The 14219-nt window shown below is 35.3% G+C and overlaps 1 protein-coding gene across 6 annotated transcripts in view; it reads left to right on the top strand.

The window, feature by feature from the left end:
* The window catches only part of specc1lb (sperm antigen with calponin homology and coiled-coil domains 1-like b), a 63046-nt gene extending 49091 nt beyond the window's left edge, over positions 1-13955 (top strand). For all 6 annotated transcript variants that reach the window (XM_068216012.2, XM_073935070.1, XM_005161102.5 and 3 more), the window contains exons 14-16: positions 8577-8693; positions 9940-9999; positions 10587-13955. In XM_068216012.2, the coding sequence (XP_068072113.1) occupies positions 8577-8693; positions 9940-9999; positions 10587-10676 (267 nt within the window). In that variant the 3' untranslated portion in view covers positions 10677-13955. The remainder of the gene's footprint in view (positions 1-8576; positions 8694-9939; positions 10000-10586) is intronic.
* Positions 13956-14219: the final 264 nt, after the last annotated feature.

The following is a 14219-nucleotide window of genomic DNA, read 5'->3' on the forward strand; positions in this document are numbered from 1 at the left end:
GAAAATATGCCAGTATATGCACTCGCTGTAGACCAAAGAAATTAGGAAAAGGGTCAGTAATAGACAAAAGAGACCGATAAAATACCAGGTGTAAGAGGGAATGTGTGTCTCTCTTTCTTCTCGGTTAGTAAACCAAAACACATCTGTATAGTAAGCATAAAGCATGATCTTACATTACCTGACAAAAGTCTTGTCGCCTATCCAAGTTTTAGGAACAACAAATAATAACTTGACTTCTAGTTGATCATTTGGTATCAGAAGTGGCTTCTATGAAAGCCAAAGGCCTCTAGATTACACTTATTTTACCAAAATAAAATGATTATTCCTTGATTTTTAATTATCTAATTATAATTAATCAGAAAAATCTAACTTTTGCCACTTTTCCAAATGACCAAAGTCAAGTTATTATTTGTTGCTCTTACAACTAGGATCGACAAGACTTTTGTCAGGTAGTGTAGATGCTTAAAATACTCTTTAGAGCTGCTTTATGCTCAAAGCTTTAATCCATTTTTTTTTTGCACTTTTAGCCAATACATTTTACACCTAAGCCCTCTCTAACACACAAACTTCATATCTCCTTTGACATAAAGTGATGTGGTCTTGAGTCGTTGATACATTTGTACTAAAACAATTTGTTATATTTTTATTTTTATTAGTAGTGTTGTTGTTGTAAGTTGAATTTCTTGCTCAAAGCCATCACGAACAACACTTTTCGAGCTTCCATAAACTACGATTATGATTTATGATTCAAATCATTATGCTAATGGTTATAAACGGGTTAACTTTACAAACCTTTTTAAGTTCTTTTTAAATCAGAGTTCTCCAACAAATCTCTGGATGAAAGACAGATCGTCGTTATTTGTGTTAGAATCGGTCTGGTAGTAGACCTGGCTGTGTTTCTGTCTGATGAGCTCATCAGTTCTCTCCAGTCCACTTTCTCTCTCTGGGTCGCCAGAAAGGCAGTCTGCCAATTTGCACCGTCCTTTAGCACGTTTACACTGGCCTGCCACATCTGATAAAGGCTGTTACTCTTTCAATTCAATCTAGGACCCTTTTTTGCTCGAGGAAGTCAGTGATAGTGTAATCTGAAAGGGTGCTTTTGTTCCTTTTGGAAACTTTTGGATACGAGTTTGAGAAAAAATCGCGAACAAATATCAGTTCCAGTAAACTGACTGCTTATTTCACTCTGAATTCCAGAAATAACAAACAAGGCATTTTGGGGATCCTGAAAGGTGGAACACAAAGTACTTCCAGGACTTTTGGTTTGGTTTTTGTTTGTTTAGTTTGGTTTGGGTTTTATTTATTTATTTTTTATGTTGTTTTGTTTGGTTTGTTTTCTTTTTTTGTTTTGTTATTTTGTGTTTTCTTTTTTGTTTGGGGTTGGTTTTTTTGTTTGTTTTGTTTTTGTTTTGTTTTTGTATTTGGTTTGCTTTTTGTTTTTGCTTAGTTTTTTTTATAATTATTTTTCAAGGGTTTTCACCTTTTTTCGATAGGATAGAAGAGAGAATTGACAGCAAGGCATGGGGAGCAAAGAGAGGGAAGGATCGGCATAGGACAGTGAGGCGGAATCGAACTTGGGTCACTGTGAGCACCGGAGTGCATGTGTCGACACACTAACCACTACACCACTGGTGCCGGCTTGTTTTTTATTTTTTTTTTTACTTTATTTCTATTTATTCTTTATTTTTTTGGTGTCGATTTGTTTTTGTTTTGGTTTGTTTTGTTTTTGTTTTTTATGTTTTGTTTTGTTTGATGTTGGTTTGTTTTGATTTGGTTTGTTTTATTTTTGACTTTTTGTTTTTTGTTTTGATTTTTGTATTTAGTTTATTTTGTTTGTTTGGTTGGTTTGTTTTTGTTTTGAATTAGTATTAGTTTTATTGTTTGGTTTGTCCTGTTTTTTTTTTTGCTTTGTTTTTTTGTTTTTTGTTTGTCTTGTTTATGGTTTGTTGTTTTGTTTTGTATTTGGTTTATTTTTTGTTTTATTTATTTTTAAAATATATTTGTGTTTTTGCACAACCCTGAAATTTGATTATCATTTTACCAGTGTATCAGTGTGTCACATGATCCTTTAGATATCGTTCTGATATGTGTCATGGCTTCTAAAGAAACAACAGTACTTAATATTACAGTTCTGTTTTGCATGTACATACTATGTACCTTTCTTATTTTTACATAAACTGGGTATTAACTAGGTACTTACCCCTAAAACGTTCTACGGAACCAAACCTCAACATAAATAATTACTTTATCTAACCCATTATTTTCCTAAATAAATACCCTGGAAGTACATGTACTATGTAATAAAATGTAAATCAAATATTTATTATTATCATAAATGTGGTCCTATTTAAAGGGATAGTTCACCTAAAAATGGAAATTCAGTCATCATTTTCTCATCTTTCATTTGTTCCAAACCTATTTGAGTGTCTTTTTTCTGTTGAACATATAGGAATATATTTTGAAAAAGAAATGCTGGTTAATGGGACCCATTGACTTTTGTAGTATTTTTATTTCCATACAATGCAAATCAATAGGACCTAGCAACCAGCATTCTTCAAAATATCTTTTTTTTTTTTTTTTTTTAGATTAACAGTAAAACAAAACTTTTTATTTTTTTAATGTTTTTATTTTAAACATTGTCATAGAGATTGACAGGTTTTATTTTTCAGTTTAGCAAAAATAACAAACAAACAAACAAACAAACAAACAAACAAACAAACAAACAAACAAACAAACAAACAAACAAACAAAAATACAACAAGAATAATATTAACTCAAAATAACTTAATACACTTTGACAGAAAAAAGAATTAAAAATAAATAAATACTAATATTAAATAATACAGCAATAACATATTTGTCTAATCTATATACGTTCAATGTTCATCAGTTCAACAAAAGAGTCACCATCTAGATTCTCAAAAAAAGTCATAACGAATACTTTACAAGTTGACCAAAATATATGAATTAAATTTTTTTTTCTCAAAGTAGGTAACCTTTTCTAAGGCAAGGCAAGATGTCATCCCCTTTTCCCACTGAGATACACCAGGACTGTTCTTCTTTTTTTCAAGAACACACAATTACATGTTTAGCTTCTAGCAAACATAAAATTAACAGCAATCCTTCGTGTTTGGTCACATTAAAGTTCAATGGGCAAATATGCAATGTACACAAGCTGGAATCAAAATTAATTACTTTACCAATGATTTGATTTGGAATATTTAGTATTTTAACCATAGGACACTGCCACACAATGAAACAAAGCTCCCTTCTCTTGTTTACATTTATAGCATGTATCAGGGATATTTGAGTTAGAATTATGCAACTTAGCTGAAGTTATATACTGTCCACTCAGCCTTTTATATTGAAGCAATCGAAATGAGTGCTTGTTATCTGAGTTTGGGCTTTTAGACAAGCTTCTTGCCACTTTTCCTCAGTTATATTACCCTGTGAACAAAACTTTTAGGTTTAAAACCATGAGGGAGAGTAAATAATGAGGTCATTTTTGGGTGAACTAACCTTTTAATATTGTTTGCTTGTTTTCATGAACAGGATTTTGTAACCTAAATAGTTAATTTTGATCAATAAAATGCATTCTGGATCTCCGTTTTCCCCCAAAAAGAAAAGAATCTCACTAATTTGTTTGAACATTAGTAACAGTAGTGCAGTAAATGTAAACACGTAAGAGCTACTGTATAGATCTGCTGTAAGAAAGAGGTCATTAATTGCGCACATGATGAGGGCATTAATGAACACAAACCTTTGTTCTCGGTCACAACAAAACCATAAATGGCCCGCAGTCAGGCGAACGGCTTCTTCCGTGTATGGATTAAAGCATGTGTGAAGTATGTTGATGCAGATAAGCAGGGCTGTTGAACAAACACTCCAGCACGACAATGTCAGTAAGCGAATGCGAGTAGTAGGTGAACTCTGCTCTCAGAACAGCAGTTACAAATTCTCACCTTAGGTGGCAGTGTTGTTGGATTCACAACTATTTAAATGCAATGTCTGTCAGTCGTCAAGTTTTAGAGGTAATTGAGAGGTTACTTTAAACAAATGTGTTTAAGCTTAGACATTATTATAAGCCAGAAATTAGTGCTTTATATTGGGTGTATCAAGTGGCCTAAAGTGTTGTTCGTGACAGAACAGTGCAGACTTGTCACTTTTTCATTTGTTTGTAGCCACAAATATTTAGATCATTTCTCATAAAGGAAAACAAACGTTGTTACACCACATCCTGTTTAGATGTATTTGAGTCAAACCACCCCAGAGTTATTTTGAAAGTGGACCAAGAAGAGTCACGTTTTCTGTGGGATTTGTTTGGTTTGGACAAGGTTTCAGATGGCTGTTTTCACATTTATTCAATTGAACTATACTAACAGCAGTGGTGTAAAGTAACAAGCTACAAATGCTTAAATTACTGTAATTAACTAGTTTTTCTCAGGAATCAAACTTTACTAAGTAGTTCTAAAAATGTGTACTTTTACTTTCCCTTGAGGACATTTTTAGTGCTGTATCAGTACTTTTACTACACTACTTTCCTTCAACCTGCAGTCACTACTTTATATTTTCATGTCTCTGGGGATTAGAAAAATTAGTCCTGTGATTTCTGTCCAATCAAATCACTCATGGAAGGTAAATCACATACTGAACTACCTTAGGGCGCTTTATAATTATAATTGCAACAAACTGCAGCAAAAGTGTCCAAGATGTCCAAAGTCTTTACACGCAATGACCCAGAGACTGTATACATGCATGTCACTGATGAGAAAATAACTGATTTGTACTGTTTGATGACCGAAATGGCCTTGCACACCCAGCAGGCAGAATAAATCAACATGACGTGTGATTGAGGTTGTACCCCAAAGTCGTGGGGATGTAGCATTTTGTTTGGATATGAAAATTGGGGTGCATCATAACCCATGGTCAAGCCGACATCAATGTCCAAAGTCTATCCTAAAATCAACCAAATATCAACGTCTACATCAAGCTGTAACATGTGTGGATGTTACCTTTATGATGTCTGTTAGATGTTGGATTTTGGTTGCCTGATGAATAAATGTCAGTATTTGACGTCAATATGACATTGGTTTAAGATATTGACTTGACGTTAGATTTTGGTTAGTTTGTAACACAACCTAAAATCAACCAAATATCTTATGATGTTGTGTGCCTGCTAGGCTATAACTAAATGCACTGCAGAATGTTACTTTTAAACACATCCACAAATTACATGTAAATACATCAGCTTTTCACAGCGTAATACTCACTACTATTGAGTACTTTTGAAAGGTCTACTTTTTACTCATACTTTGAGTCATACTTACAACAGATTCTTTTACTCTACTTGTACTACATTTTTAGGCAAGTAATAGTACTTTAACTTAAGTATGATTTTTCAGTACTCTTTTCACCGCTGGCTAACAGTGCAATCCCTTTAGACAGTATATCTTAACCAACCTGGAAAGTGAGAAGACATTATATCACAACATTGCTACCTTTAGTTTTAACTCAGCGATAATGCATATTCAGGCTAATGTTCACAATATGAAGCAATAATCCAAGCTAAGCATTTTCTTTACAATAGTTTCTTATTAACATGCAATTAATGTCTAGTTTCAGCTGAGCTATGGGGAGTACATTTATTTCCGTTTCCAATTTCAAAAGAACCTAAATTTGGAATCGTAACTCAATATAAGTAAATGTTACTAACCCAACTTTTTGGGACCCTTTCGTAAGGGTATTTAGCACCACGCTATGGTACTAAATAGGTGGAGATATGCTCAAAAGACAGTGGAGCAATTAATGCTTGAAGTAAAAAAAAAAATTAATACACAGCCAAAACACGGTGCTGTAATAATACAAAGACAGTCTGCAGCAATAAACCAGGCTCAAACTTAGCTTGTGCTTCTCTTGTGAAAAAAAAACACATGCAAAAACTGTATCTGTGGTATGTCCTTCATTGTTGTTTACGAGATGTTCACATGTCCCATTTCTCTATTCTTGTGCTCGTCTATATGTAAAATAATGACCTTGAGTGTGCAAAAAATGCCATATAATGACCAGCTTTCTTTAAGGCCCTGTTTACACTAATTCGCTTTAGTTTGAAAACACTTAAGTTTTGCTACGGTTACACCATCCACACTACGCTGGAGTTTTCGAGAGCTGAAAACGGAGCTTTTTGAAAATGATGAAGAGGCTGTTTTAGTTTGAAAACACTGCTGCTACGTGTTAATGTTGATGGGGCAAAACATACCCTCTCTTTTGCTGAATATCAGATTTAATAATGAATTATGGCCATTATGTGTGAACAGAGATTTGTTCAGAAACGCTGGTTGAAACGCCAGTGTGGACGCGAATCGTTTTCATTTTGAAAAGGCATTTTAAAATGAAAATGTGTTAGTGTAAACGGGGTATAAGAGAGAATAATGTCAATTGCGACTCTGAACTGTAATGTACTGAACTAAACCGTACCGCTCTTTGGAAACTAGTTATTAAGGTATTGTGTTCATATTCTGAGAATGAGAATTTGCCCAAATGTAGTCAACAGGACAAAAACAACTGAATTCTGTCAGTGTCTTCACATTTGTAGTTCAGTTATTTTGAATAAAACAAAGAAAGAATACTTCAAGACTTGGCTTGCCTGGCGAACACATTGTATATTTGGGGCTGAAGTTCTGAACCTAAAAATTTAAAAACTGTTTTTATGACACACTTTGAAACTATTTGTTTATTATGGTTTGGCTGAAGTAGGAGCACAATCTGGACCAGTGTGTGTTTGGAAGTCTTGGTCCACTTATTTGGTGCACAGTAAAGTTCAGAGAGCGGTGTTCATTCTTATTTAAACGAACCACACAAATATTCATTCTTTATTTTTATTTAAATGAACCACACAAATATTTCAAATTGTACATTCATATATTTACAGGGTGTCCATGGGGGTGTAAAAGGTAGTAAATGAAATTAGCCAAAATTGAGGGCATTAAAAAGTAATAAACATCATCTGACGAGGTATTCGAGCCCTAGTTTTTTTAGATACATTTTCAATTGATGTTAAGTGCAGGCCTGTATTCTAAAATTTGTGTGGATTTTTTTTTATGTTAAGAGTAAGACCTGAGCAATATCATGTGAGGTGGTGTTCATTCGTGAACATGCTGAAACAAACTGGGTGCCCGGCTGGCTTGCAGCCAACCATATAGACGAGCTCACTATCCTTTCATTATTTAAATTAAAATTGCAAGTTTTCTGGCCTCTGGCTGGAGGACTTAAGATTTAAAGACTGGCTTAGGCCTGTAGTTGGCAACAGCGGCAAGGCTTATTGCCACTTCTGCAAGAAGACGATTAATAAAACTTGGATTGGGGTGAATGGCATCAAATTGCATATGGAATCAAATAGCCACCAAACTTGGATGCACGTACCCAGCGAGCAGCTTCCCATATCAATGTTTTGCACTACGGCTGCACCTCAACCTCCACTGCTTTGCCCTCAAAATTGACTGCTCTCCCGAATTCCCAAGGCAAACCACTGCCAGCAGTAGTCATAGCAGCATCGTCAACAGATGTGTGACAGGCGTCAGGCTGCAGGCGCTATGCTATACCCCATCACCACCGCTACATTGCAAGCTGAGGTGCAGTGGTGTTTATTGTTTCATCCCTCTGCTTTACTTAAATGTAAATGTTATCTGCAATATTTTATTCCATTTGGAAGGATTAAAAACATTTATTTACGCCATTACAGTTGCAGTTCTATGTCATGCTGGTATTAAAAACTTTTTTGAAGGTATTAAAAAAGGTACTAAATTCAACTTAAGAAGTTTTGTGATTTCCTGATTTAAAAGCTGCTTGTCTTTTTTTTCAAAGCGACTTTTAGATGAGCAAAAAGACTTTAAGAGATCAGTAATACATTAATGCCATGACAAGTCTAAGATAGTTCAGCAGTTTGTTTTATACATGCACACACACACACACATACACACTGAGAGGATAGGGTGTTTCCTACAAGTGGTTTGTCAAGCACATTCACCACCTGCATAAAGCACACTAAGTATTGCACCATTTTTTTCCAGACACTTGACGTGTTTATAAGAAAGTGTCTCTGTTTTGTGGTTACAAACAGAGCAATCACAGCATGACTACATTTTAATGGAACCAAACCTGCCATATTTAAAAAGAAATTGGTCAATGGAGTTTGCACTCCAGTTAGGTGTTCTGGTAGGATTGTAAGATCTAAATTATGAATAGGGTCTTTTCATTGATCTAAACTAAACACCATTAAAATAAATAAAACAATAAACAAACACAAACTGTTCATTCAGTACAAATCCGAAAGGGAGGCTTTCTTAATTATATGAACAGCAGTGTTTGTCAGCGTTTCTGTAAACACTGAAAAAGGATGTTGTTTCTGTCAAGATTTATAACTTGGGGGGTCTGCCACTTTTAACTACAGCCATAATATCTCAGGGACACAGAAAGATTCAATGCTTCATCGCTCCCTCTGAATCACCCAGCCAATCACCTCTTCGTCTACTAAAATTATTGATCTGTTGTTGTTGTTTTTTCTCCCCCTCCACACACAGAACATTGACATCACCAACTTCAGCAGCAGCTGGAATGATGGGCTCGCTTTCTGTGCCATCCTTCACACCTACCTGCCTGCACACATCCCGTATCACGAGCTCAACAGCCTGGACAAGGTCTGTACGCTCACATTAGGTTAATTTAGTTCAACAGGAGCAAATTGTCAGCATAAAATAAAAATGCTGGGTTCCACACAATTCTTTCATGCTGTCCCAACACAAATCAATTATGTTACTTTAATATTATTTACTAATTTAATCAGATCGAACATAAAACAATTAAGTTATTTCCCCAAAATGTAAGAATTTTGTTGTTTCCACTCATTTTAAATAAGTAGTTTTTAAAAAAGCACTACCTCACTACCTGACCAAGGTCTTGTTGTCGATCACACTTGAAAGAGCAACAAATAATAACTTGTCTTCTTGTTGATCATTTAAAAAAAGTGACAGAAGGTAGATTTTTTTCTGATGAATCATCTGTTGAACTGCATCCCAATCATCACGAAAACTGCAGAAGACCTATTGGAATCTGCATGGACCCAAGATTATCACAGAAATCAGTCAAGTTTGTTTATGAAAAAATCATAATTTGGGGTTACATTCAGTATGGGGGTGTGCGTGAGATCTGCAGAGTTGATGGCAACACCAACAGCCTGAGGTAACAAGAAATTTGTGCTGCCCATTACATTACATACCACAGGAGAGGGAAGTTTATTCAGCAGGTTTGCACTTCTTCTCATACTTCAGCCTCCGCATCAAAGTTCCTGAAAACAAAGAACGTCAAGGTGCTCCAGGATTGGCCAGCCCTGTCACCAGATATGAACATTATTGAGCATGTCTGGGGTAAGATGAATGAGGCATTGAAGATGAATCCAAAGAATCTTGGTGTACTCTGGGAGTTCTGCAAGAACGCTTTCTTTGCCATTCCAGATGACTTTATTAATAAGTGATTTGAGTCATTGCAGAGATGTATGGATGCAGTCCTCCAAGCTCATGAGAGACATACACAGTATTAATTCTTTTTCCACTGCACCATGACTTTATATTTTTTACTGTACATTATTTCTGTTAAGTGACAAGACATTTGAGTAAGCAAAGTCAGACCTTAGTGTCCTAATTAAATAATAAAAAATCAAGGCATGATTATATTGTATTTTGGTAAAATAAGCGTAATCTAGAGGCCTTTGACTTTCATATAAGCCACTTCTGATGTCAAATGATCAACTAGTAGTCAAGTTATTATTTGTTATTCCTAAAAGACTTTTGTCAGGTAGTGTACATTTTGTTTTTCAGTACCAGTCATTACTAAACTGTCTTTTAGAGTGTTTACAAATTTCAGTTCATTCATTGATGTCTTTTGCAGAGGCGAAATTTCACTTTAGCCTTCCAGGCAGCAGAAAGCGTTGGAATTAAATCAACACTGGTGAGTTGAGTTTAATATGATCATCACCACTATTTTACATATCCATTTGCTCAACTTCCTTGAATTTTTTATATGTACAATGTTTTAGGAAGAAATTCAACATTTTATTTAGCAAGAATGGCTTAATTTTCTCATAAGTGACTGAAAAGATATTCTGATCAGGCTGTTTAAAGTATATCAAAGTAGTTTCCAATTATAATATTTCACAATACTACAGCTGTTCATATATATATATATATATGAACATGGTGAACATATTTGTAGATTCATTTTTATCAGATTAGACTTATTGAAATCTGTCATACACAACTTTTCTTTAGGATTTTCCTAGATTTTGTGTTTATAAATTGTGCTTTATCAGTTGTGAATTGTGATTGCCGTTGTATTTAATTGAATGATTTCATAAAGCTGTGTTTGCAGTAAATGGTGACTGCTTGCCATGTTATAAAAGCTGTTTTGTGTGCCCTTTGCTCAACAAGCTTTGCAAGATACTTCTGTAACATAACACTCAACAGCAGTAAGGTTGACAAACACATCATGCAATTCTGATCATTTCCTTCTCGTATATCTGACTCTCTGCCTGACAGGACATTGGTGAAATGGTGCACACAGAAAGACCGGACTGGCAGAGCGTCATGACCTATGTGACGTCCATCTATAAGTACTTTGAGACCTGAGAATCTTCTACAAAGTCCATACCTGCAGCTGCAGTCTCACCTCGGTCCTTGCTATTCCCAAGATACTACAAATTTCCAAGATGCCTTTGCTGCCCGGCCGACGTACAATCTTGTGTTTTCCCAAAATCCTCTATGGCTGCTAAAACAGGTCAGATCCTACTAAAGCTTTTAGTTGCAAGAAGACAAGAGGTTGGCAGGCAGCAACTTCCTTTAAGAACATTGCAACATGATTTAAAGTGAGTTGTGCCAATTAAGCAACAAAAGTTCTGTGTTTCAGAAATCAAATGCCTTTGAGAGATGCCTTGTTTTCCAGTTTTATCCCAGTGTTGGTCTTAGATTATCAGTATTTATTCCAAAGAACAGGATTCATCCACACAAATGTTTTTTTCTTAGCCTGAATAAGCTCAATTTTCTTTCATTTCATTTATTTAGGTTTTTCTAACATCTAAGAGTGGGTTATATCCCCTGAAAACTGATATCATGTACTGAAACTCATAAGACTTTAAGTTAATCTTGGAGCACAAGTTAGTTTTTTATATATATTTAAGTATTTTTTTATGCAATCTGAGATATTTCAGTCCCTTTTCTGAAGACCGCTGTTCACCCAAAGCTCTGGTGCTTCAAAAGAGACCGACAAAAACAGAAAATCCATATAGGATCCATATTGAGTGGTTTTCATTCTTGTGGATGCTCAAATGTGCCATGTGACATGCTAGAATGAATCTCATTGGTTCTTACAGAAGCTCAAATGTGCCATGTGACATGTAAGACTGAATCTCATTCGTTCTTACAGAAGCTCAAATGTGCCATATGACACGCAAAAATGAATCTCATTGGTTCTTACGGAAGCTCAAATGTGCCATGTGACACGTAAGAAGGAATCTCATTGGTTCTCACGGAAGCTCAAATGTGCCATGTGCCCTGCGCCATGCAAGATTGAATCTTATTTGTTCTCTCATAAGCTTAGATGTGCTGGATAAAATAAGAATGAATCTCATTGGTTCTTGCAGAAGCTCAAATACAGCATGTGACATGCAAGAATTAATCTCATTGGTTCTTGCAAAAGCAAATGTGACATGCAAGTATGAATCTCATCGGTTCTTGCAGAAGCTCAAATGTGCCGCGTGACACAAGATTGAATCTCATTGGTTCTTGCAGACGCTCAAATACACCATGTGGCATGCAAGAATGAATCTTATTGGTTCTTGCAGAAGCTTAGATGTGCTGCGTAACATAAGAAGGAATCTCATTGGTTCTTGCAAAAGTTTAAATGCACTGCTTAACAAGAATGAGTCTCATTGGTTCTTACAGAAGCTCAAATGTGCCACGTGACGTGTTCTCCAGAAGCTCAGATGTGTCATGTGACATGCAAAAGTGAATCTCATTGGTTCTCGCAGAAGCTCAAATGCGCTATGTGACATGCAAGAATGAAACTTACTGATTCTTGCAGAAGCTCAAACGTGCTGCGTAACACAAGAATGAATCTCATTGGTTCTTGCAGAAGCTCAAATGTGCTGCGTAACACCAGAAAGAATCGCATTGGTTCTTGCAGAAGTTTAGATGTGCTGCCTAGCACAAGAATGAATCTCATTGGTTCTTGCAGAAGCTCAAATGAGCCATGTGACATGCAAGAAAAAAAATCTCATTGGTTTTTACAGAAGCTCAAATGTGCCTTGTGACATACAAGAATGAAGCTGATTGGTTCTTACAGAAGCTTTGATGTGCTGCGTAACACAAGAATGAAGCTGATTGGTTCTTACAGAAGCTTTGATGTGCTGCGTAACACAAGAATGAAGCTGATTGGTTCTTACAGAAGCTTTGATGTGCTGCGTAACACAAGAATGAAGCTGATTGGTTCTCACTTGTCAATAAAGCAAACTTGAGCCTCTGTGAGCAAATTAGAATGCTGTAAACAATATTTAATCTTTACTTTTAAATGAATTAAAGCCAACATTTATTGATCCTTAGAAGTGATTTTATTTTCTCTTCAGAACACTTGAATGAAACCGATCGGTCTACTTGGACTTAATCCTAATTGGATGTTTCAAGTAAACATGGAGGGACAGAAATCTGTCAGGTTTGATTAGTTAACACATTTCTTATAAGTTTAAGAGGTTAAATAAAAAATGACTGAATTTTTAAACTAGTTTTGTTGCTATTATAACTCTAAACCATGTTTGGACACTAAATAAAAGCTAATTATGAATCTAACGTCATTTAAACCAGCCAACCCCCTCCCCTATAATCCTCATTCCAGCTGATCACTGAAAACACTGCAAGATGTTTTAATTTGAAATATCAGCTCAAATGAAATGCACAGCTGCTCTTTTTATTTTAGTATTAATATTCTTTTCCAATGTTTCATGCGTTTCAGCATTTCAGTTGTTGTTGTCTACGCACTACTAATCCTCATTTGACACATAAAGCCAGCTGGGTTCTGGAAGCTTCGCTGACTCAGATTGAGTTTGTCTTTTTGGGTGTAAAAGCACAAATAAATAAAAGGCTGAATGTGTTTTCACTGAAATGAAATGTGAAATGAGACGACTACAATCCATCCGCACCGTAAGCTTGCGGTTTACTCAAGCACCGTACCTCCTTCGTTTTTATATTGTACTTTAGTCTGCACACAAATCCGAAGCCTTACAAGGAATAGGACAAGCCAAGAGCACAATTCTCGTTCGCCATGCTGTCTTCAATGCACTGCTGTTTCACTTTTATTAATATTATTATTATTTTGGTGACTAAACAACCAATTTAAAACAAGGGATCAAAGCGGGTTGCAGCAAGGTTTATGACAGCAGTACAAAATGTATCTTATGTCAAGGGCAAATCATGTTTGATGCAAAACTAACTTATTGTATTTACACTACATAGAGCTCTGTTGTGTTTTAAGTGATTTTGTTTGTATGTGCAAATGCCATTGACACTGACGTTGGATTTCCCAGAAAAGGTCAGTAGTGGCAAGGACGTTTTTGTTGGGATTTTCTTGTGAATTGTTGGTCATGAACGCGGTTTTGCTACCTAATCGTATGACGTTTGATGATGAAGATTTTGATTTGAAGTAAATCATATCTTGCTGTGCTTCCTTGCTATGATTAACATTTGTGTGAGTTCTGGAATGTTTGCCTTGTTGACACTATAAATACTTGTTCGTTTCACCTGAACGTTTCCTAGAGCACTGCATGATGTGTTGAGGGGAGGATTTTTTGACTAAATGTTTCCTGTAAGCAAGGATTTGAAAGATCAATATTTGTGTACAAATACAGTTTGATATTTTCATGTGTGGAGTTTGTGGATTATTTGCGTGATTGGCCTTGCTGTGGTTTTAGTGTTTAGAAATATTGAAAACCAAAAAAAAGCCAAAGATATATATATATATATATATATATATATATATATATATATATATATATATATATATATATATATATATATATATATATATATATATATATAATATGATTATTATTATTATTATTTGGTACACCTGTCTGACTGCTCGTTAATGCAAATTTCTAATCAGCCAATCACATGGCAGTAACT

The sequence above is a fragment of the Danio rerio genome, chromosome 21 (genome assembly GCF_049306965.1).
Source record: "Danio rerio strain Tuebingen ecotype United States chromosome 21, GRCz12tu, whole genome shotgun sequence".
In the NCBI taxonomy this organism is placed as follows: Eukaryota; Metazoa; Chordata; class Actinopteri; order Cypriniformes; family Danionidae; genus Danio; species Danio rerio.